At 46.9% G+C, this 26,146-nt stretch overlaps 1 protein-coding gene across 1 annotated transcript in view; it reads right to left on the reverse strand.

The window, feature by feature from the left end:
- The window catches only part of ACO2 (aconitase 2), a 340,183-nt gene that overhangs the window by 131,592 nt on the left and 182,445 nt on the right, over window positions 1–26,146 (reverse strand). The window contains exons 9-11 of the mRNA XM_086963512.1: window positions 20,959–21,064; window positions 4,852–5,009; window positions 3,973–4,046 (exon numbers count right to left, since the gene is read on the reverse strand). Coding sequence (XP_086819638.1) covers window positions 3,973–4,046; window positions 4,852–5,009; window positions 20,959–21,064 — 338 coding nt within the window. The remainder of the gene's footprint in view (window positions 1–3,972; window positions 4,047–4,851; window positions 5,010–20,958; window positions 21,065–26,146) is intronic.

The raw sequence follows: 26,146 nt of genomic DNA on the forward strand, positions 1-26,146 counted from the left end.
GGCAGTTTATGGACTACTAAGGGTTTCGATAAGTGGGACCTCATTGGCATCAGTAAGGTTGGGGATCTTTGGGTCAAAGATAGGATAAAGACCTTTGAGGAACTGCAAGCAGAATACGCACTAAACGATCGGGAATATTTCCGTTACATGCAGATCCGGCACGCACTTGGTTCGGTCTTCCCGGCCGGAACCTTGATCCCGGAATCTTCTCCTCTTGAAGATAGGGTGCTTGATGGACATGTCCCGGACAGCACCATTTCCCTCATATATAAAACGTATTACTGATCGAACGGATCTTCTCCTACAGCTGCGGGAGGCTTGGACCGGTGATGGACTGGAGCTGGATAATGAAGATTGGCAGGCTGCGATATCCTCTCCTAAAGAGGTCGTGATTCTGGCCCGTCTCCGACTGGTGCAATTAAAAATCTTACATCGTATCTACCCAACGGGCCCCCAGCTGTTGCGTATGCGTTATTCTGTGGATGGGTTGTGTAAGCGTGGGTGTGGTATGATGGGTACCTTCCTCCATATCTTATGGGAGGGCCCTGAGGTGGTGTCATTTTGGAACCGTGTGCATGTTGTCATGGAGTAAGTTACGGGAGTCTCGTTGTTGCCTGAAGCCCGACGTTGTTTACTTAATGTGTGGGCACCAAATGACTATAATGTGGCACAGACACAATGGGTTACTCTTGGGAATAAGGTGGCTAAGAGGGACATAGCCTAACAGTGGGGATCCCAAAGAACACCTACGTCTCAGCTTGGAAAGAGAACATGGACTGGTGCATGTTTAGGGAAAGAACGGTGTATGTTGCATGTGGCAGGCCCAAGAAGTGGGGGAGAATATGGAATCAGTGGAACCTATATCGAGGGAGATCTGTACTCCTCCTCTTGTAAATATCCCGGAAATGCCGCAGTCCCCATAGCCTGACGTTCCTTATACCATGTAGAGTTTCGCTGATAGTGTGATTGTTTACTCTCTGTTCCCTCCCCCCCCCCCTTCCATTGCTTCATTCACTGACATTTGCGTATATTTCTCTGATGCAGCTCTCCCCCTCTTGGGAAGGACACTCACCATATAGTCCCCCTTTTTTGCCTCGCTGTTTTTTTGGTTTGTTTTTATTGTTTGTTTATATATATTTAAAATGCAAAACCTTAATCCATCCTGTGCATTATCATATGCTCTCAAGAAATATATGCTAAATCGCCGCCGGACCCCCGGGTTGTCGTCTGAAGTGCTGTGTACTTGTGCAATATTATGCTACTGTTTTGTTTTAGCGACGGCCGGCCCTTGTGGTTGTAGGCACGCAAATGTAACATTGTAACTGTAAATAAAGGTTTTCCAAAAAAATAGAGCTCGAGCCATGCCTTCTAAGCCGGGGCCTGAGTCGGTGCTGAAGTAGGGTTCAGGTGGTGCCCCTCTGGCTGTGTTTCAAAGTTGGGGGATAAGAATAGGGGTGGCACCATTAGGAGCATTGGCATTGGGACCCGCATTAGGGAATGTCGATGAGGTACAAACAGCACCGGTCCAGATTCATCAGTGAATCCTAGGGGCCCAACTGGTGCTGGGGCCAGTGCAGTCAGTGTGGATCCAGTAGGGGACCATCCCGAACCCACGGGCCCCAATTGCGGGAGCAGGCTGCTTTAATATGAGATGAATGGCCTTATAAAACTCATGAAGTTGAAATTTGGGCTCCACAACCAATACCGGTTAAGTCCACTGGACCAGAAACGCGACAGTCACGGTGTCGCACATAGAGCCACCAGGAGCTCGAGGGACTGCTCCCTCAAGGCCTTCGGGTTCATGGTGCGGCAGTCGACGCAGGTCTTGCTCGATGGACCAAAGGCAAACAAGATGTGTCCATCGCCAACATCAGTCATTGACCAGCACCGCAGGGCTTAAACCAGCCTTCCTAGAGGGCATTCCTGCCACACCAGGAGAAAAAAACTCAAAAAACACTTTGACAAAAGTCAAAACAAAAGCGCTGTCAGAAAGTGACTGAAGGGGTAGCTCTCTCTGATCTACACTGACTGGCGTGGAAATAAAAGAATGGACGCCGTGGAGGTGCCTATATAGTCACAGCGCACGCAGAGCTGATCAACACCACCTACTGATGCACAGGGGTAATGCTCACTAAATAATTTTCGGATCCAGTCTGGGGATATTTCTAAGGTAAGAAATCTGCAGCTAGAAGTCTCTAGCAGATCTTACACCCCCCGTGACAGCATGGTACTTGCCTCTAAAGATCTGTGTTTTCAGGTGCTGAGGGAGGCATATGTATGCACAGAACATCTTCCTGGAATAGCATACAACAGGAGATTGTGCAGATGGCACCACCAGCAACTAGACCACATTAAAATACAGAGCAACTCCCCTTCCATCTATGAGAATATTGGCACCACTAGACTTTCAAACATTGTTGCAATACATTCATATAAAGACTAGCATTTGGAGGTAGAAAGATGCGAGATGGTGTAAAACCTAGAAGGATAAACATTTGCTTCTAGTGAGTCCAGAGTTGCTCCTTGACAGTGAAAGGACTGTAACTGAGTTAATGGGAGCTTTGCCTGCTTGAGATGCAAGACTAAGAATTGCAGAGCAGATACTACTATCTGCCAAGTGTTGAAGAGCCTGGTGCGATTTTGTGACTTTGATATGCGTCATCCAGAAATAGGTATACGAAGTTCTGGTATATGGAATTTGTAGAGCACACTTATTTTGAAGTTACGTGAAGCTAACATGACCAACTGAAACACTTAGATACAAATCAGCATCCTCAAACATAAAAGAACGAGCTAATGACTAAATAAAAGGGTTTTTATACAGCTTCCGAAAGCTGGTCAGAGACTATTCCTGTCCTAAGGAGAGAGGTAAGGCACTCCAAGTTAATGCTGCTGTAACAGAAAAGGCAGTCATTGAAAATGACTTGTTCTTGATAAAAGATGATGCTGTGCTTTAGAGAGCAGATGTCTAGCACCTTTGTGTTAGCTGATTTTAGAAGACAAATGCAGAAAGACCCTTATAACCAGTTCTTTATACTATAACCACTACTTTGATGATTACCCTCTTCAAACAGGTAAGCAAAATATTGGCTTTTAAAAAAAAAAACAGGAGATGCTATGTTGTCTAGTGACATTACTAATAAGCTGAACTTCTGCATTTTGACTAAGTGAGAGTTTGTGCCTCTTTTAGGAGTTCAAGACTGCAGACAAAGAAATTTGTGCCTTAACTACTGCTGTGCACTTCAAAGAAAGGTCCTGCGGTTGATTCAAGGATTAATGGAAGACTTTATTAAAATTAAATTATAAAGCGCATGGCTAACCAATATAGGCATAGGCAGTTCCAATTAGGCATAGGGAGAAAGCAATGAACAGAATCCTTGTACAAGCAATCCATCAAAACTGGAAGCCAGTACGAAGGCACAATTCTTCAAGAACACAATTATCACGGTCAGACAGAACTTACAAGAGTAAATTAAGGACTAATTTAGGATTTACGGTGTCATTTTTTACCACGTTCAGACAGAGTAAATTAAGGACTATGTTGGGATTTACGGTGTCATTTTTTACAAGTGATTTTCCTTTAGCTCTCTAACACAAGAGTGTTTACACATATACCAGATATCTTACTCATGATTTGCCTACACATGGAAGGTCAAGTCTTGGTTCCCCCTTTAACAAACTAAAGCTTTAATAAAGATTCCCCACTTTTTACATGTAAAAATAATGTATTAAATAAAGCACGGAAGACAATTTGGTAAAATTAAAACACGGTCATATTTTGTATTATGTTAAAGTCCTCCCCTATTGCCCCTATCAAAAACCACAATGTGTTGCAAAGCAGATCTATATTTTCTACATCTACTCAGTTATGTACACACTCTCATATCTGTCAGGCACCTGCTATCCCATCACCCTTACAGCAATCTAGGCAATCTTTTCTCCGTTTTTTTATATTTCTGTCCAACATTTTACCTGTCCCACTGTCCAATGCAAGGGCCACAGGCATTCGCCAGTACTACACCTCCCACATCGCGCAGAATCTGGGCCTGAAAGAAAAGGAAATCAATGTCATAAATAAAAATACAAGTTTTCATGCATAGGCTGATGCCATTCATTTTCACACCCCTGGAGACAGTTTCACAATGCAGTTAGTTCACAAACACACTTAGTCCCAATCTGTGGTCTGCCAGACAGTGAAGGATGAGGGCACTTAACAGAAGCAGTGCAGGAGAGGCACACCGTAATTTTACCTCTGAGAATGCAGTGAGAAATCCTTTGGGAACCCTATCACTTTCTTTTACCACCACTGTTCCATTGCTCACTTTCTGCGTTACTACATTCAAGATCCCCCATCCCTCTTGTACCTCACTTCAATATCTACCTCTTCTTGCACCCAAGTGGTCTTATCTTCCCTTCACTGGTTTCCTTACAGCCTGGCATATTGGCTGCTCTCTACTTTTCCCCTCCCATCAACAGCCACTTATCTCATTACAGCTATCTGCTGAGCCCATCATATATCTCCTTTCCAATTAATTATGGTCTCCTGAACGCCTATTTTCAAAAGTAATTTTAGGTGTCCTATAATCCCACTCCCACCATGCTCTCCTTCACTGCTCACAATTGTTATCCTGCCTCCCATCTGAATTTGTGCTTCTGCTATGGGATGTAAAATCCAGCAAGGCTACCTTAAACATATTCTACAAACTAAAGGTATCATTCTCATACACCTTTGTTTTACAATGGATATGCCCTATCATCACTGCCTGCCATAACCACCCCCCCCTCCACAATCCCATCTCTGAAAGTTCTAATAGATGCAGGCACTCCTCTACTCCGGGCAAATAAACTCACATATCCGTCTCGCTCTATGGTAGCTCTGATCTGCTCCGAGCCTGGGGTGATGGTGAACTGGGACTTGCACTTAATCCCATGTGCCAAGGCTTGCTTTGCCACAGCAGCTGAACGTCCCATGTCCTCGTAGCTGGAGTTGGTACAGCTGCCTATGAGACCTGCAGAAGAGGAGGCAGACTGGTTTTAGTAGAGGCAGTGTCTAGACGTTAACTCCAGGACCTTAAAATCAGCTTGAACCTTCCAAATGAAATACCCTGAATGTGCTTTAGTTCCCACAACACCTTTCGGTACTTCAAAAAACAAGAAATAATGCTAACAGCATACGCCAATGTACAAATCTTTTACAAGTTCAAAAGACAGTGCACTGATAGTATGAGATTCTATAAGGAAAGGTTTACCAGTTATCCTAGTTCTCTCTCAGGGCAATCTCCATTTAAGTCATAAGCACTGTATAGCCACACCACACCCAAGTACGGGGATCCCAGAGCACTTCTTCACAATATATCGTAAGTGTAGATGTTCGCCTTTCTTCAGTAAGGCCTGGAGAGACACTTAAGGCATTAATGTTTGTAGCCTATATGGAAGGCTACATTGGCCAATTGCTTCAGATTGTGATATTTGACTGTTTAAAACTCCTTCACAAACCTTTTAAAAAGAGAAAGATGAAGGAGGATAGGACAATGTGGAGACCCACAGATTGCCATATGTAGATATGAAAAGACCATCTGTGCCTTTAAGGACTCATAGCCCACCAGTTTCCCATCATACCCAGCAGGTCGCAGTGGCCTCCGTTCTTTTCTACAGAGACAGCGGCAGTATTAGGTAGGGAAATTGTCCAATAAGATTCGGTTACTTCCACCGGGGAGGAAGGTGCAACTTGCTTATGACTTCATGGGAGATTTCCCTGAGAAAAAACTAGGATTACAGTTAAGAAACCATTCCTTCTGTCTCGGGGGATCTCCATTGATAGTCATAAGCACTCAATGGAGTAGCAATCAGATCCTCAGAAACTGCGGTGGAAAGAAAACAGACTATGCTCAGACCAGATTAAGCAAATCAATTTCTCAGGGAGCACGGTCCTACTTGAGCATCTGTTCCAGTATCGGTGTCCAAACAATAGTGTTAGGTAAAAGTGTGAACAGATCTCCACATAGCCACTTTACCTATTTCAGCGATTGGAATATTCCTGATTTAAGCAGCTGTAGCCGCTTTCCCTCTGGTGGAATGAGCGTTAGGTCAGCCAAATAGATTTGCTTTCTGGTAGCATAGATTGGGGCAGGTGGCATTTCTTTTATGCTGTTCTAGGGAAATGGCAGGCCCCTACTCAGCCTGGCTGTTAGTTCAACCTCTTTGAAAGCTAGAGAATAAATCTCGGCCCTGCGAACAGCGCAGACCCCTCAAGTTTCACAAGTCTTATGGGGCTGCCAGGATCAAATGTGCCAAACACAAGGAGATGATATGGTAACACCCTTCATCAGCCAGGCTAGTTGAATCCAGTGGCAAGGATCTTGGGTCAAATGTTGTGCAGCATATGTGATCGGGAAAGGCAGTGGCATGTGGAGTTCTCCGCACCCCACCGCCTGGCTGAGTTTACAAGGTGCATGCCAGCAATGCACCTTATCAGAAGACGCTGTTTGTGCAGTACACATGCAGACGCAACAAAGAACTCGCAATTAAAAAGGATAGCTTCTGGCAGGCTTCATACGATTCACCTGATTAATGGCTCCCTGCAACCACTCATCTGGGAGAGCAGAGCCACTACAGTGGTTTGTCTCTCAAAAAAGCAATTTGTGTTAAAAATCTGTAGAGGGACTCTTTTTTAAGTTGGGAAATTGCATAGAATTACCCTAATAATTACCGGTAAACGTCATTAGTCCGAGTCCAGGTCTTACTTGTGGTTCAGCAGTCAAAGCTGCCGACTTGGGAGATGGGGATCAGTGTTCGAGGCTCTGCATCGGCTCAACATCCAGTAACGGTAATTCTTGGCAAATCACTTAATCTCCTGCCCTTGCTTTACTAATTTCAATTAAACAAACAAAAACAATAAAACAACCAGGTCAAGCGGTGGGAGGGCATGGCAAATGAAGCTGCCATAAGCCCAGTAAACAGAACAATGAAGGAGCAGAAGCATGCATAAAAATAAAAAAATAAAAAATGGTGCAGTCAAAGCTCTCTAAATAACCCTGCCGAGTGAGGCACACGTAACAGGGGCTGTTCTCATGGGAGGTAACAATGGAAGAAAGGGAGGTACTAAACAGGAAGAAGGAAGTACCACTACCAAATAAAACAATGATTTAAAGGAATGCTGAAAGACTCTGCAAGGAGCCAACAAAAGGTATGGGAATAACGTAGGAGAAGCTTAATGCCCATATCCTAAATACAGCACGTCTCTTAGTGACAGCGCAAGCGCTGCCTATGGGAGACCTGAAAGGGAGAGGTTGGGATGAACCATCTGGCCTCCAAACATCATGAAATGGGCCAGTCTAAACAGCAGCTTCACATGGGTCTGCGAACCCCCATTGCCGTGGCCACTCCGGAGCCATCAAGATCATTCTGGCTCCCTAACGAATATGCTACTTACCAGCAATGTTCCCTCTAATTTATTTCCTCTGTGTGCGGCAGTGGAGGGTCTCTGTGCGCTGCAACCATGGCTATGTGCACCAGGAACCAGACCACGTGCATGTGCAGCGCCAAATGTCACTCTAAACGTTTACTTAGAAAAGTGAAAAGATGGTGCATTTTCACACATACAGCGCCACGTTAAGGGCCTTAAGGCCGGTTTGCAAATTGGCTGCTATACAGGATTTCTATTTTTAATGCATTCCTACACATTTAACTGTAAACTGGCATAGACTAGGCTTTGTTTCTTTAAGCAGAAGTGAATTGTAAATTGATACTTGTATAGCGCACTACTCACCCGCAAGGGTCTCAAGGCGCTTGTACGAATACTGCTGTGGAACCCATCCTGGCTTTCCCTGTGAGGCGTCCACTCCTGGGCACCCCCAAGGTGGAGGCCAGGCATCCTTAGCGTTGTGGGGGCCGTTGTGGAGATTAAGCAAGCTATTGCCCGGAGTTGCAGAGTGGGACTCCATGATTGGAATAGGCACCGAGGCGAGAATTACCAGGTCTGTGGAATTTTGAGCCCAAGACCTGCCGAGGCAGGGAATTGAACCCTGGTCCCGGGCTAGACCTCTGCATCAGGGTCTGCCGCTCTAACCATTGAGCCACACTTCTCCACTCCAGTGAATAGGGTTAATAATGTTCACAGCCGGCCATATTTTGTTTTCTAGTGAAACTCTGATTTCCAAGAACTATTAACACGCCCAGGTGAAGAAATGTAAGTAGGACCCATGCTGTGCTCTCCTCTACAGACTCTGCAGCCCTATCGGACCTCTGAGGACTGCACAACAACTTTACAAACCTCATTGGATGCTGGGTGTCTGCTCATAAAGCAGAACTCAAACTATGGGGCATGATGCTGTTCATTACTATAGTGTCAGCCCTGCCAAGTATCACGCATGATCATGCGTTCGACTAACGCATTTCAGTGTGGTGGTCCGCATCACCGCACTGAAATGCATTGTCACGCATTATAGTGCCTCCTCAGCTTTCAAGCAGCGCTTTTAAGGACCACTGACTATTTGGTATAAGAGGGCAGCCTGTGTTGTGCTGTGGCATGCTTGGGGGCTTGCTCAGGTAGCTCGCTCTGTAGCTGGCAGGGATGGCTACATTGTTAAAATTACCGAGCGGTACGGCAAAAATATTGACTTCATTGTCATGGAGGTTGAGTCTCAGCCAGAGTTTAATTTGGCAAATCAACATAGTTTGACTAGATACCGGGTGGGCGGGGCAACGTTTCCAGCTATTACAGCGGAAACTGCAGTTGAGCTCGCTCTGCGCCGCGCCTATATGGTTCGTAGTGGATTTGTTGAGTTCTTACTGTTCTGCGCAAAGTAAGAATCCCGGGAGTGCAGCACTGTTAATGGAGAATCGGGCAATTTCTGTTTCTTTTCGCAGTAGGAATTTACAACTCCGAAGAGCCCTGCTGTGAACTATGTAGCGGCTCAACCATCTGCGACAAACCACCTAAGGTACCGGCACATTTCTTTCTCCACAAGCTCTAGGGTCCCCTCCGGCACTGTGCTCTGGCGGTGGAACCCTGGCCTGGGAACTCCTGAATGGCTCGGGGGTAAGAAGGATTCAGCAGTGTGGATAGAAGCATCGATTGAGTGTGCCTTTCCATCAAGGAAAAAACTAAGAGAGCGATGATTAGTGGGTGTGATGGGGCTAAGCAAGAGTCATCCTTTTCACCCAGTATCATGTGAACACCCCACCCCCCACAAAAGCATCTGAACGGCTGTACCGAGTCCAGTAACAGTGCCAAAAACAACGCGCGGGCAGCGAGGAACTTCCCACCCATTGCCCCTTTTATGCTGCCAATGATAGTAGCCACGCAACTACTGACCATCACACTCCTAGAAGTTTGACAATTGTGGGGCAGAATTATTTGTGTGTCCTAGAGTTTTCATGCACCAATAAAAACGTCAAGATCACTCTTGTGAATAATGGAGTGCTGGAGCAAGATTAGCGTTTTGTTTAGTAACAGTTTTCACGAAAGAGCATGAGCCCTGCATATTCTCAAAACTGTATTTAATGAGAATTAGCTGTGAGTTACTGCTTTTAACTAGGTTAGTGCCCATCAATTTCTGGTGATTTAAAACAGTTTTAAGATCTTGTAAGAGTTTCTTGTTGCTCAAAAGGGTGTGATTTACGATATTTATATGTTGCCCTTGTCTTCATTTCTTGATTTTGCTCGTGAAAAAACGTCACTCATAGTGGTCGAATGTCACTCGTAATTAGAATAAAATTATGAAAATGTCACACATAAGCAATTTGAAACCTTGGCAGTGACGGATTTTATATTACCGCAAATCTCAGTGTAACACTGAACAACACTGACAGCTGGGCAGAGGGAACGTGACCCCGCCGAGTTTAAAATGTCTGACATATTTGCAGCTCTTGCTCGGCCTCTCAGAGCGTGAGTCCGCTCCAGTGATGGAAATACATTCAGAGAAGTAATAATTCTTAGATGGCAATCTGGCGATTCACTAGGCACCTCCCAGAGGCATTTTAATTTTGGGGTCTGATATTTGAGACATTTTGCATGTCCCCATTGTCAGTAAAAGCACTCTATCTCCCCTCGCGTTACTACCAAACCATATACAGTAAATATAAAAACAGTGTGTATTTCTAGGCTAATCTGCCTTGTTTGCAGACTTGCTGTATTGTTTTGTAGTAACGCGAGGCTGCGGGGGAGATGGAGTGCTTTTATTTAAGAATCCATGTTAATTGCAGCCCCTTCACGAGCGGCGATTAATATGGACATTTAAATACAAGCACTCCATCTCCCCCCAGCCTCGCGCTACTATCAGAACAATACAGCAAGGCGGCAAACAAGGCAGATTAGCCTAAAAATGCACGCAGTGTTTTTAAACTTGCTGTATTGTTCTGATAGTAGCGCGAGGCTGGGGGGAGATGGAGTGCTTTTATTTAAATGTCCATGCTAATCGCCGCTCGTGAAGGGGCTGCAATTAACATGGATTCTTAAATAAAAACACTCAACTCCCCCGCAGCCTCGCGTTACTACAAAACAATACAGCAAAGAAAGGTGTTTCAGGGAAATACATAACGCAAGTGGCCACATGGAAACACCTCTGCTCCTTTCGCCGCCGTCTCCTGCCGTCTGGAAATGCCCGCTTTTCGTGCGCCTTAAAAGCGGCGGTGGCACAGAATACTCTCACGGGATGTGCCTGCCCTCTGTGTGCGCTCCACACATGGGACTGCGCGCTCGGGGGTAGAGAAGTGCGCGCTGCCGCGCGGCTTCTTGGGAACAGTGCTTACCAGTATGCATCTGTTCTTGGCATGTAGGGCTGCTGACATTCATATCTGTGCATAGATCGCCGTCTAGTGTTGGGTCCGGATGATCGCACATTGTTGTCCTGGAAGAGTCTTCGAAGTATCACGAGATAGGTGGCTCCTCCCCTGGACTACAGTGCGCATGGGCATCGACTCCATCCTCAGATTGTTTTTAGCCATTGTGGCCAAGATGGAGTGAAACTACGTGAATGATGACCATGCCAGAAGTATGTGTGAATGCTGCAGCCGCTACAGGCGCCGGGGAGGAGGGTGGGCGATATGAATGTCAGCAGCCCTACATGCCAAGAACAGATGCTTACTGGTAAGTAGCATATTCGGTTCGAGGCATGAGGGCTGCTGAATTCATATCTGTGCATAGAATACATAGCAGTCCCTTCATTAACGGCGGCCGCCCGTGCCAGCTGCAGCAGTTTGGAAAAGTGTTTTTAGAACAGCCTGCCCTACAGCTGCCTGCTGTTTGGAGTGCACATCAACACAGTAATGTTTTGTAAATGTGTGTGTGGTAGACCATGTGGCTGCTCTACATATGTCTTCCAAAGGAATATTTCCAAGGAAAGCCATGGAGGCCCCCAACTTTCGGGTGGAGTGAGCCCACGGTGGAATGGTGAGAGTGCGCTTGGCTTTCTGATAGCAGATCTGAATACATTTAACGATCCACCTGGCTATACCAGCCTTGGAAATGAGGTTACCTTTGTGTTGTGGCGCAAAGGCAACAAATAGTTGTTTAGTCTTCCGAAAATCTTTGGTCCTATCAATGTAGTACATTAGGGCCCTTTTGACGTCAAGTGTGTGGAGCATTCTCTCCGCAAGTGACTCTGGATTTTGGAAGAACACGGGTAGTTCTATAGTCTGGTTGATATGGAACTGAGAAACTACCTTAGGAAGGAATTTAGGGTTAGTGCGAAGCACCACCCTGTTGGAATGAATCTGAATAAATGGCTCTTGGATAGTTAGTGCCTGGAGTTCACTAACTCGTCGTAGCGACGTAATCGCTATAAGGAAAGCCACTTTCCATGTCAAGAACTGAATCTCGCAGGAATGCAGTGGTTCAAAAGGGGGACCCATCAGCCTGGTGAGGACCACATTGAGGTTCCACTCGGGAGCTGGTGGCGTCCGCGGAGGAATGACTCGTTTGAGTCCTTCCAGAAAGGCTTTAATGGCAGGCACCCTAAAAAGTGAGAGGTGCTGTCTGTTTTGGAGACAAGCAGCCATTGCGGATAAATGTATAAGAATGGAAGCATAGGCCAGATTACATTTGTACAGATGTAAGAGATAACAAATGATGTTTTGAATAGATGCATCCAACGGGTTAATGTTGTGGTCTGCACAATAAATGACAAACCGCTTCCACTTCGCCGCATAGCATGCTCTGGTGGTGGGCTTCCTTGCATCCCGGATGATGTCCATACAGTCTGGAGGTAAGTTGAGGTAGTTAAACTCTAAGACCTCAGGAGCCAGATCGCCAGGTTGAGCTGCTGCGGATCTGGATGCTGAATGTCGCCATGGCTCTGCGTCAAAAGCCTGGGTGTGAGGCGCAGCCTTTGATGCGGTACCACGGACAGTTCCAGAAATGTGGTGTACCATGGTTGGCGAGCCCACGTCGGAGCAACCAGTATGAGAATCATCGAGTGCTGCTTCAGCTTGCGTGCCACCAGCGGTATTAGAGGTGCTGGGGGGAAAAGCGTACGCAAATTTGCCTGACCAGTTCATCCATATCACATTGCCTTCCGACGGTGGAAACCTGGCGGCAAAGCTTTGGCATTTTGCGTTCTCCTTTGTGGCGAACAGGTCTATCTCTGGATGACCCCACCTTTGGAAGTACGGGTGGAGTACTGATGGATGCATCTCCCACTCGTGCATTGGGTGGCTGTACCTGCTGAGCAGGTCCGCCATCTGATTGCCCTTGCCTGGGAGGTGTTCTGCCATGAGGAAGATGTTTCTCTGAATAGCCCACTTCCACATGCTATGAGCCAGATGAGACAGCTGCGGAGAGTGTGTTCCTCCCTGCTTCTGAATGTAGTACATGGCCGTCATGTTGTAGGTCCGGATCAACAGGACCTTGTTGCACAGATGTACTTTGAAGGCTTTCATTGCAATGCAGATCGCCATCAGTTCTAGAACATTGATGTGCATCTTCCTTTGCTGTGGTGTCCATAGTCCCTGCACAGCGTAGTGGAGTACATGAGCTCCCCATCCCTGGAGAGAAGCGTCCGTTGTCAGAATGATCTGTGGCACAGGCTCTTGGAACGGTCGTCCCTTGCAAAGGTTTTGTGGATTACACCAATGCAGAGAGTTGTATGCCCGACCGCTCACCAACACTAGGTCTTTCAACTGTCCGTGAGCCTGAGTCCACTGACGTGCTAAGCACTCCTGAAGCGGACGCATATGTAGTCTCGCGTGCGGGACTATGGAGATGCAGGAGGCCATCATGCCTATCAACTGCATGAACACTCGCGCTGGAAGCGAGTGTTGAGGTCTGAATTTTTGTATCAGCGATTGAATGCTGCTGACCCTCACTGAATTTGGCTGTGCTGTGGCTGCCAGAGTGTTTATCGTCGCACCCAGATACTGCCGTATGTGAACGGGTTGCAGGTGGGACTTTGGGCAATTCAGTGAGAATCCCAGATCGTGAAGAAGGTGAATGGTGTGGGGCATGTGGGCGGCACACTGCTGTGCCGACTTGGCCTGGATGAGCCAGTCGTCCAGATAAGGGTAGACGTGAATGTTTTGTCTCCTCAGGTGTGCCGCCACCGTCGCCAGGCACTTTGTAAACACCCTGGGTGCTGTGGTGACCCCGAAAGACAGAACCTTGAACTGGTAATGTTGGTTGTGGATGGTGAACCGGAGGTATTTTTTGTGTGACGGGTGTAGCGGAATATGAAAATACGCATCCTTCAGATTTAAAGTAGCGAGAAAATCCCCCTGACTGAGCAACGGTAGGACTTGCTGCAGGGTCAGCATGTGAAAGTGCTCCGATAGGATGTACTGATTGAGGGGTCTGAGGTCCAGTATGGGTCTGAGGGACCCGTCCTTTTTTGGTATTAAGAAGTACAGTGACTTTCTTTCACAGGCACAAGCTTGATTGCCCCTTTTTGCAGCATGACTAGGACCTCCTGCTGCAATAAGTGCAAATGCTCGGCGGACATAGGACGGTGGCTTGGGGGTATGTTGGGTGGAGTGGATGTTAACTCCAGACAATAACCGTACTGTATAAGCTGCGTGACCCACCTGTCTGTGGTGATGGACTTCCAGACTGGCAGGAACTGTTGAAGTCTCCCCCCGACAGGTGTTGCGTGGTCGGGGGGCAGTGACAAGGCGTCCCTGTTTGTTAGTGGCGGAGGATCTGGAGTTGTTGTTTCCACGACCTCTACCTTTGGCGCGGTTTCCACAATATCCACCTCAACTCTGTTTGGTGTATGTGGTCTGCGTGCCTCCTTTATAGTACTGTGTGGTTTGGGAGAGCTGGCCTCTGGAAACACCTCTAGTGCTTGAGCGACGAAAAGAACCACCCCATAACTGCTGGGACTGCAGAGCCCCCATGGACTTAGCAGTTTCAGTGTCCTTTTTGATTTTCTCCAAGGTGGTGTCCACCAAATAGATGATCAGGGTTTACTGTCTGATTGAGAATGGGGGTCTGTATCTCCGGCTTGAATCCTGAGATTCTGAGCCAGGCATGTCGTCTCAGCATGACACTAGTGTTAATAGCTCTGGCCGCGGTGTCTGCCGCGTCCAGTGCACATTTAATAGAAGCATTGGATATGAGCTTCCCCTCTTGGATGAGCATCTCAGCTGCCTCTTTGTATTAGTCTGGCAGGTGCTGTAACAGGGTCTCCAGTGTGTCGTAATGTGCCCTGTCATACCTGGCTAGAAGTGCTTGTGTATTTGAAATGCGCCAGATATTGGCCGCTTGAGCTGCCACCCTTTTCCCTGATGCCTCAAACACCTTAGATTCTTTGTATGGGGGAGGAGCATCACCCGTTGTTTGTGAATTAGCCCTCTTACGGGCATTAGAAAGAACAAGAGAGTCCAACAGCAACTGTCCCTTGATGTAAGTAGGGTCACCAGGCGCCGGTTTATACTTCTTCTCAATTCTAGGGTTTATCACCCTGGCTCTCGTAGGCTCCTCAAAGATCTCCCCAGCATGCTTCAAGACACCCTTCAACATAGGCAGAGTCGACAGTCCTCTCTGAGACAGAAAAGGTGTCAAAAAGAAAGTCCACTTCAATGGGGTCAGCATGGAGCTGGACGTCATGATTCTTCGCTGCCCTTTCAATGAGGGCATTAAACGCAGCTGAATCCTCTGTAGGCGACGTTTTCACAGCATACATCTGAGTGTCTGGGGTAGAGTGAGGATCACCTGGGTCAGTAGCAGCTGCCCAGGGTTCATTGGTATCATCTGGCTCAGTGTAGACGGGATAGCTGTATTCATCCTCATCACCTTCCCCAGTGTCCACATCTGAATAAGTGGGTGACACATCATGGCCATGTGGAGAAACCGGTTCCACAAGAACAGGGGTCGACTTGGAATCCTTTTTCTTCTTTAGTGGGATTTTATAGGACTCCATTGGCTGTTCCGGGGCAATTTTCCCCTTATAAAGGGAAAGTCTGCCCGTTTCGGCATCGATAAATTGTTCTTGTTCTTCTTCCAACAAAGATTGTCGATGCTTTAAGGATGGGACCGCTGTCGTCGACTTTGGCACCGAGGACACCTTCCCGGGCACGTTGGTGGCCATTCTAGGGGCGAAAGCCTTCGGCGCCACTTTCGGCGGCAACGTGAAATGAATGGGCGTCGACGCCTTCTGAGGTTTATCGACAGGCTTCAAAGGTGGAGGATCTTTTGGCCCGACACTCGAGGCCTTGTCCTTGATGCGCTTTAGGGAGTCCGCCACTTGCTTGGAGAAAGCGGCGGACGGCTGCGTCGACTCAACGGAATCCTTCGAGGCACCACCAGACGTGGACTCGTGGGTCGGTCCGCTCTTGGCCTTGTCTTGTCGACGCGGAGTCTCGAGAACCTTCGGATCACTGAGCCCTTTGTCGGTGTCGACCGTCTTCGGCGCCGATTTGTTCGGCTCGACTGCCTTGACCTTTGTCTTCGGCGTGCCAGACTTCGTCTCGACGCCCTTGAGCTGTTTCTTCAGGTCGATAACGCCCTTTTGCTTCGTCGGCGCCGACAGGTCCGAGGGCTTTGAGCAGACCAAAGCAATATGCACCTTTGGTTTCGATGGGGGCAACAGTGCTTTCACTTGCGTCGAGACCGGTGTCTTCACTTTTGGTTTCGATTTCGCAGGGTGCGGCTCCTTAGCAATGTCCGTAGCCGAGCCCGAAGGCGGGGCCATAGAACTCACTGGAAGATCTTGGGTAAGGCCTAGTGGCGATCCCTCGACCCGAGCCTTTTGAAGCGTTTCGGCCCCAATGTCAGTTTGAGTTAGCTCCTCGCTCGAGCTATCTTCCATGGCCCCAAAGGCCCCGTCGTCGTCTCCTACCTCGTCGACGACTTCTTCCGCATCGAGCATTTCAACATCCGCGTCGTAGTTCTAGTCGACCTCCGACGCGGGATTCGACAGGTTCTCACGAACTTCCCGGTCAGCTTCTACATCATCCCTGGCATCGAATATGTCCACAGGCGCCGGTGCAGTCTGCTGGGCCTCCTGGCGCGCAGCGCGACGATGCAGAAGAGTCTTCTTGGATCGAAAACGGGAACAAGCCATGCAGCTGCCTTCATCATGATCCGGCGAGAGACACTTGTTGCACACCGGGTGGACGTTGATGTGGGGATACTTTGAGTTGCACACGGGACATCTCTTGAACGGACTCCGTTCCATGATGGTCCGTCGATAATGTCTCTGGCGTCGACTGGGCCTTCAGCGTCGAAAGCACGCGGCTCTCTGGAATCCGGCTCGGAACTGAGCTGGAAGAATCAGGCACCGAACGCAAGACTATACCGACGAAAAGCTAAAGGTTTTGGCCTTAAGAAAGTTTTATATCGATTCCGACTAGAGTGAACCAATATACATCCGAACCCAATGGCGGAAAAAAACAATCTGAGGATGGAGTTGATGCCCATGCGCACTGTAGTCCAGGGGAGGAGCCACCTATCTCGTGATACTTCAAAGACTCTTCCAGGACAACAATGTGCGATCATCCGGACCCAAGACTAGGCGGCGATCTATGCACAGATATGAATTCAGCAGCCCACATGCCTCGAACTAAGACAGTTTAATGAGAACTGATCGGAAGGAATCAAAGGTAAGGCGCAGAGAAATCTGACGAACCATTCAATCCAAAGGGCATTTCCCTGCGTCTCTGTTTAGGCAATTTTTTGTTTTCCACGATTGCGAATAATTCTATGTGAGTACTTGTCGTGACGATCCCACTCGTGGTTTTTCTGAAGAACCCTGCTTAGGAAGTCTGCTTTAACATTTTGAGCTCCTGGAAGATGAGTTGCAGTGATTCTCAGGTGCCCATCTATCAGCCAATTCCAAATTGTCTAGGCTTCGTAAGCAATGGACTGGACATTGCTCCTCCTTTCTTGATCAAATAGTACATTGTTGTTGTTTGAACAAACAGGGATTTCAGCTTCAAAGACAGGAGAAAAGCCTTCATCGCCAGGTGAACTGCTTGAGGAGACTGATGCGATAAGTCATTTACCTCGGAGACCATGTTCACTGGGTTTGGAAGTGATCCACATGCGCTCCCCAAAATAACGGATGAATATGTTACAACTGACTCATTGGGAACATCCTGATGAAATGGCATCACTTGAAGATTTTTCAGTGAGCACTACCATTTCAGGAACTGTTTTGCTTTGTGAGAGAGTGTGATCTTCTCCCCCGATTGCTTGAATATTGATCCCACCTATACTCCAGACACTCCTAAAGAAGTCCGGCAGAGAAGGGCTTGTGTGTCAGAAAAATGCACAACGCCATCACGCCCAGGAAAGATTTTACTTTTCTCACTGGGGCTCTGATTTGCATACTGTGACACGATACGTTTTCCAGATGTGTATCAGTTTGTATTCCTCATCAGGAGGAGGGTGTCGCCAGTACTTTGTGAGTTTGTCCTCTTGCATGCATTTGACACAACATGAAAATCCAAAGGGACCTGACCTTTAATGTAAACTGGGTAATTGGAAGCGGCTTTTTATTTCTTGTCCACCCTGGTGTTGAGAATCCTGGCTCCGGTAGGGTCCTTAAAAACTTCTGGCACAAGTTTTAGCATGCCTTTTAACATTGGCAGGGAGTGCGTGGACTTTTGTGAGGGTGCAAAGGTTTTGAGTAAATTTTTTCCTCTAAGGGATCAGAATGTAATTGTACCCCGTGATATTGAGCAGCCCTATTAATTATTTGCGCAAAACCAATATTCTCATCTTTTGGTGATGGCCTAGATGGATAGAGATCCGAGTCATTATGTGGGTCCGGATCTGTGATGTAGTCATCCTAAGGGTCTACGTTGTGTGGGATGGTATGTGCATCATCATCCCTATCTGGATCTCCAAACCCATCCCCATCTGTTTCATCATCTTCATCATCTTGTGGTTGAGGTGAAAAAGTTTATTGTGGGGAGTGATCTGGAGAAATTAAGAGATTTGGATCAGCTGGAGGAGAAGGAGGTGGAGAAGTGTTAGTGCCCATTTCCTTTCGTTTCTTGGGTATTTCATATTTCTCTGAAGTGTCCAGTTTTCTCTTTTTAGGAGGTTTGTTGACAACTTTACCAGTTTCCGGGTCACTATAAACAGTTTTTTGTTATGGATCCGAAAAATCTGGTACAGACTGTGTGGGTGGTATGTCCTTTTTCGGTGCCAAAGATTTAGGGTCAGAATGTTATTTAGACCGAGGCTCTGAGGCTTTCTGCGGGGTCTTGGACTCCTTAGGTTTTGGTATAGGAGTTTGTGGCTCCGAGACTTTTTTGGGCACAGACGTTTTTTTCGGCTCGAAGGCATTTTCGGCTCCGAAGATTTTTCTGGTTCCGAATGTTTGTCCTTGGTGTGTTTCGCCGCAAAGGACTTAAGCGTCGAGGCTGTCTTATGTGCCGATGAAGGGCATGGCACATCTTTGGTCGTGTGCTTCGGTACCGAAGGTGACTTTTTGGAACTAGAATGGGGTTGGCTCGAGCCAGAAGGCTTGTCTTCCGGTTTCATAGCCGGACCAGAGGGCGGGGCGTCTGAATCAGGTTGCCGGTGTCGACCTGAGCCTTAGGTTTGGTTTTTGGGAGAGGGGTTTCAGTACTCACTGACCGCTAAGCCGGGGTGACTGTCTCCTCTTCGATGTTGGAGTAGTCGGGACGGAGATGTCTTCTTCATCACCTTGTTGTTCCGGCTGGACATTGGGATCTGCTCCTAAGATGTCAGGAATTTAGCTGCTTCCATGTGACATTTCGTGACGTCAAGCCCGACAGTCATGGATGGTTTTCTTCGACCTGAACGACGCACAGGCCTCGTAGTTCTGGTCTTCGGGCTCCAGGAAGAGGCAGAGATTACAAACCTTGTGCACGTCCATGTGTGGGAATTTAGAACCACACCCGGGCATTTATTGAAAGGAGTCCTTTCCATTAACTGCTGGCGTGGTCGACGCGGATAGGCCCAACGGCCCGCGTCGAAGATCGAGGAGTTTGTTTAAAAGATACAGTCAAGAGGAGAGGGATTGCGCGTCAAAGGAGATTCGAAACAGATATCGACCCGGAGGGCAGCAAATCACAACCGAACCCGATGGCGGAATAAAACAATCTGAAGATGGAGGCGATGCCCATGTGCGTTATCGTCCTAAAGAAGAGTCACCTAACTCGTGACTACAAAGACTTCTTCCAAGACAGAAACAAAGTTCAAACATCCGAGCCCAACACCAAATGACTATCTATGCACAAGTATACGATCTACAGTTCATATGCCTCGAACAAAGCATATTTTATGACTATAGCTGGGAGAGCGTATTTGGTTGAGGTTGATTAGGTCTATTTCAGCGATGTTTAGAAGCACTAGGGTATCAAGGAAACTTCAGACGTAAATTCCAGCAACTTTACAAGGATTTATCAACTATCCTACTGTGCTCAATGACAGCATTTTGGGACATATTCATAGAAGTACTGCAAATGTTTAGGGCCATTAAGTACTTGACTAAACTGGCTTTTAAGGTTTCTTTGAATCAAAATGTTCATTCTCTTATCGAAAGACCCAAGACTGATCATCATTGATGAAAAGCTATTGGAAATCAAAAGACAGTGTAAAACACAAGAAACATACATCATAAGTCTTGGTTCAATTTTGGAAACGTAGGGTTAGTGTGATCAAAATGCAATTAACTAATAATGAAAGTGCATGAAAAATGCCAACAGTAAACAAATGTTATGCGCTATAATAAAAACAAAGATTTTTTTCCAAATGCTAATTTAGGCAGAAGAAACGCAGTACATAGTGTGGTGTCTGTTGATGGCAACTATAGAATTCCTAAAAAGGAAGTATGAGTGAGACCGGTCAAAAGCAAATAAATACCATACCTTGCTACAAATTACAGGAACTAGAGCAAAGTACAGTGTTTAAGTTTGACGGCGACTACACCATCAATTATTGCTTCATACCACCTCTTACCATGTAATTTGCTTCTGGCAGAAGACCTCCTAACTTCCTCATAAAATAGAGCCAGGTACTGGACACAAAGTGTTTTTCTACAATTTTAAGCTGGAGAACAAGGACATAAGAAAGGTTTCAGGTTTGAGATGACCAGCTTAATATAATGGGGTAGGATTAGAGAGTAGAAGCCTGAGTCAGCTGATTGGAAGAAGTAAGAGAAGATAAACACTGGATCTAAAAGACCTTAAATGAGTGAATCTACCCAAGCATTTGTACCCTTTCTCAACTAGTTTTTGCCTGATTTGGTCTAATGCTACAATTTAACTTGGATGAATAATTTAAGAGCCCCTCTTACACACAGCCTGATTAGTGCATGGCTGCAAATCCACCACCATCAGCCTCCTTACAAGCACTAGCCCTCACTTCAAGGGCATAAGTCGAATTTAGAAACCTGTGGTTTTGGAAGGAACAGTAAATTCAGGGGAGCAAAACTATTGCAGTGCTTGATTACATATTATACTCATTACACAGATCGTTATTTACCCTCCACTCTCTTTTGCCATGCAAGTCTTGTCAAATATATTTTAAAAGAGTTGAAAAAGGCATACCAACTCTGATGTCCAGAGGCCAGCCTTTCTCCTCTGCCATGGCCCCCACCTCAGACACAGGGTTGGCCAGGTCTGGAGTGAACGGCCCGTTGATATGAGGTTTGAGCTGAAAAAGAAAATACAATGATTCATACCAGAAATATCAGTAGTGGGACATACAAGACTTACTAAGCTGAAAGGCTTTCCTGCAATAATATTGTCCCTAGATGCTTACACTTGAGAGCTACACTCAGTGACAGTCGCAGGTATGGATGACCCAAGGATGAGAACCAGCACCAGAGAACTAACCTCTCTAACAGCTTGCATAGCATGCAGAGGACTGTGAAAACAGTCCAAGCAAATAAACAAACAAGCATTGGCATAGCCAATAGGTCTCACCTTTGGGACCTTATAAGTGTTTAGCCATGCAACACCTGATGTTGCTGCACCAAGGATATTGTGCTGGATAACTAAACAGGTATAAGGTCCCTAAGGAGAGACCTATTGGCTATGCCACTGCTAGTTTGTCTGGGCACAGGCGATACAATTTCAGAATTTTCAGCATAGGCACACAAGTTGTGCGAGCAGATAGTAATCAATCAATTGAAAAACGAGATCTAGTTTCACATTGGAATCTAAAGCCAATTCAGGTACATCACAAATGTGTAAATTGTATTGCTTGTGCACAGAGTATAGAAGGCTTAACGTTTGTAAAAGGCCATATCCAATGGAAACACAGCCAGTTTTCCAACTGCAGTACGAACATTTTTGTAAACGCATTTATTTGTCCACTTGAAAACATGTATATTAGAAAAACGAAATTTGAATGAGTGGAGGGGCATATCATTGTTCAAAATACAAAATAAGACAAGTACTCGTAAAGAAAAGAATGAGTTGTGTTATGTCGTGTCACTTAATTTTGTAATGTCCTAAATACAATATTGCTGGATAAGTAATTGCAGTTGTTGCACGCTTGAAAATTCAATAAAAACACAGAATAGTACTGCACAAATCCTGCATTAAAACCAAAACAGCCTCAGCCCCCCCCCTAGTGAGCCATTTCATCAATAAAGGGCATAGAGAAAAATACTTCAAGTGGACTGTTCTAAATGCCCTTCAGCCCAACCCTAGAGGAGGCGACGTTGAGGCAAGACTGATGCAAAATGAAGCATACTTAATTTTAAAATTCAACACCGTCAACTAAAGACTCAACGAAATGTCAGAGGCAAACAGACTTTAATGGCAGATAATGACAAATATCTCATGCCCTGCATCCATAATTTACATACTCCACGGAATCAGTATCACTATACAATATAGGCTTCCACACTACAAGTACCATGGTGCACAGAGAAGCTGCACTCAAGATCGACTAATTATGTCTCACTATATACCGGAAAGAATCAAGCAGCATTCACCAGCAAATTTACAATGGAATGGTGGCGGAGTGAATAGTGGTAAAACTCAAGAGAAATCAGAAGTAAGTGCGAGCCCGCTAGACATCAAACTTTATTGTATCTATGTCCTCGTAGAATTAGCTGGTTTGGCCTGTTAACCACGAACTGCATGGTTACCAAGCAGCCGCACACGAGAGAAGGAAAATGCTACTTACCAGTATGCATCTGTTCTTGGCATGTAGAGCTTCAGATTCTCACACTTAGCATTAGATAGCCATCTGGTGTTGGGCTCGGATGTTTGCACCTTGTTGTTGTCTTGGAAGAAGTCTTTGTAGTCACGAGATAGTTGACTCCTCCCTAGGACGATAGTGCGCATGGCCATCGACTCAGTCCTTAGATTGTTTTTCGCCATGATGGGAAATGATGGAGTTGGTAGAAAGAAAATGATGTCCATGTGTGTATATCTAAGTAAGATTGAACTGGAACAGATACAGGTCTCGGGGAGGCGGGTGGGCGTGTGAGAATCTGCCGCTCTACATGCCAAGAACAGATGAATACTGGTAAGGAATATGCTAACTTACCAGTATGCATCTGTTCTTGGCATGTAGGGCTGCTGACATTCATATCTGTGCATAGATCGCCGCCTAGTGTTGGGTCCGGATGGTTGCATATTGTTGTCCTGGAAGAGTCTTCGAAGTATCACGAGATAGGTGGCTCCTCCCCTGGACTACAGTGCGCATGGGCATCCTCTCCATCCTCAGATTGTTTTTCGCCATTGTGGCAGAGATGGAGTGTGGTACAGTAAGAGATGTCCATGCAAGAAAGTAAGAGTAAGAATGAATGAATGCTACAGCTGCGACAGGCACCGGGGAGGAGGGTGGGAGATATGAATGTCAGCAGCCCTACATGCCAAGAACAGATACATACTGGTAGGTAGCATATTCCGTTCGAGGCATGTGGGCTGCTGAATTAATATCTGTGCATAGAATGTATAGCAGTGTCTCCCTTAGCGGTGGCAACCTGTGCCAGCTGCAGCAGTCTGAAAAAGTGTTTTTAGAACAGCCTGTCCTACAGCAGCTTGCTGTTTGGAATGTACATCTACACAAAAGTGTTTTGCGAATGTATGTAAGGTAGACCATGTGGATGCTCTACATATTTCCTCTAGAGGAATATTTCCTAGGAAAGCCATGGATGCCCCTAGTTTGCGTGTAGAATGCGCTCCTGGGGGAACTGTTAAAGTGCGTTTCGCTTTTAGATAACAGATTTGAATGCACTTGACTATCCATCTGGCTAACCCAGATTTTGAGATGGGGTTGCTATTGTGTTGTGGTGAAAAGGCAACAAACAACTGTTTAGTTTTCCTAAAATCCTTAGTTCTATCAATGTAGTATAGAAGAGCTCTTTTGACATCTAGTGTATGTAGAGCCTGTGAGAAGGTGGCCTGATATGCAGTGCTCACTATTCTAGTGAACACTATGTATCAGTCCAGCAACCCTTATTGATGATTGGTTGTAAGTCAACCTTATAGACCAGCTATCCTAGTAGCGTGGATACGAGCAGTCTAAGGCTAAAGACTCGAGAGGGCGTGTTAAGCCAGCTGTTTACCACACATATACCCCTTGAATACCAAGTGAAAGGACACCACACAAGTGTTATGAAAATAAACAGTTATTTATTTAAAGATCACAACAGCCCTGTACTCTTTATGAGGACAGGGTACTAAGCACAAACCAAAACTCTTACAAAAATACTTAAGTTAGCACAGTATATACAAATGCCCGAGGGGCACGGAAAACCATATACTCTGAAAGTGGAATGCGAAATTCCTAGCAGGTAAGTACAGTACTAATAGCTTTTGGAATCGCTAGGACTTGACTAGGGAATCGTTAGATTACTTCTAGGAGGCCTAGGGGACTCGGGTGCAGTGTGTGCACTCTCACGCGAGATGCGGGACAAAAGTCTATGGTAGCTAGGAATTAGAAAGTTAGTGTTCTCGGGCGAACCCGACCTGGTAGGGAGAAAACGAAAGTAGATTCTGACCCTTGGATAGTGAGGCTATGCTGGGGCACCGAAATGCCGAAGTTACCTAGCCCAGGGGCTGCAGCTGCATAGGTCTGAAAAGACGTCGGGAATCCTCGTAGACGGACCAGGAGCCGGAAGAAAAGATGCTGGCCGGTGACCAGTGAAGAAAGTTCAGTCGGATCCAAGCCTGGATCTTGAAGATAGATGACACCTGAAAGCAGAGGGGACCAAGTTCGAGACTACTAGCCAGTAGTCAGTGGGCACCAGGAGGGCACCGGATGGTAGCCACCTCGACTAGGTGAGTGGGTGACGCTTGACTCGAAGATCTCACGGACCAGGAGGCGTTGTCGGCGACCAGGATGGAGGATCGAGCTGTCCCACGAAGATAGAAGCTGTCGGCGTCGCTGGACCCAGGATTGGGCAACAAAGCCTTGGCAAATTCAAGCCCACGCGGTGGACCTAAAATGGCGTCTGGAGTGGACCAGGAGGGTCCGGGGTGCCTCTCTTGAACAAGGAAGCAAGGGCCAGCCTGGAGCAACCAGACCAGCAGAAGAGTTGTCGTCGGGCGTCGTTCAGAAGGCCACAAGCCAGCCGGCTAGTAGCCAAACAACGCGGTGCACAGCAAACAGCAGAAGGGCCCCACGCCGATCGTGGAGATGCAGGGAGGCTGATCTTGGGTGCTGGAGCTGCGCAGGGTTGGGGCTTCTCGGACCCCAAAGCACTCACCAGTGGAAGACTCGGTGGGCTTGCAATAAAGATGTCGTGCAGTCTTGGCGATCGTCGGTCCCTTGAGGTCTCGTCGCACTCACGGTTCTCAGCTTTGCTGTAGAGGTGAGTAGAGGTCAGAGGTGCCAGGGAAGCCGGGTCTCGTCGAGCTGGGTCGTCGGATTCGTGATGAAGGACTTGCAGCAGACCGCAGTGTTCTTTAGGATGGTGCCTGCGGATGCAGGGTGACTACTCCTTAGCCACAAGGGAGAATCTTGAAGAAGAAATCGTGAAGTCCTTTCGAAGAAAGTGGTATCTTGATTCCAAAGATGATCTAATTTGAACAGGGGGTCCGCTCCTATCTTTATACTAAAAAAGGGGGCTGACCCGGTGACTAGGTCCTGCCTATGGGTGGGACCAGGAGGGGGGTGGTTACACCCCTCTCCCCTGCCGGACTTCCCCAGGCCAGGGGCTGGTGTGCCCCTGGAACTGGTTCTGACTGGCCTATGCGTAGTGAGCACCGGGGTGCCACTCAGCAGTCACCTTCCTGAAAAGCCCTGCCTACCCAGGATACACAAAACCATGTCTGGGACGGTGCTAGCACCGCCCCTGACAGGAAACCCTTTGTCCAGGCTCCCCTCACTGGGAGGACTCCCAGCTGCAGGGGGTCAGACTCGTGTCTGTGGTGGCAGCATCCATTTTGTGGAGCTGAGGCTTTGCTTAACTTTAACCGGGGTTCACAGTTACATACATGTCGTGTCCCTCTAGAAGGGTGGAATGCTAACCCCGTCGCCAGAATTGGCGAGGGGTTAGTATTCCAATTCGTATGACACCTTACTCGACATGTTTTGATAAAGCAATACCAAAGTTAGCATTTAACCGCGAGGATTATAATGCACTTAAGAGTATATGGTATGCGATATCATGGAACAGCTATTAGGACTTGATTCCGCAAGCTGCAGACAGGCTCAGCTCATGCCAGAGCACCATCTCACACGATTCCAAGCACTCTGCCTTCAGGATTGTCAAGGCCTGCCATAGGAGTGACTGATAGGAATCTGTGTGTCCATTTTAGGGTTAGATAT

Source organism: Lissotriton vulgaris, chromosome 1_1 (genome assembly GCF_964263255.1).
Source record: "Lissotriton vulgaris chromosome 1_1, aLisVul1.2, whole genome shotgun sequence".
NCBI lineage: Eukaryota > Metazoa > Chordata > Amphibia > Caudata > Salamandridae > Lissotriton > Lissotriton vulgaris.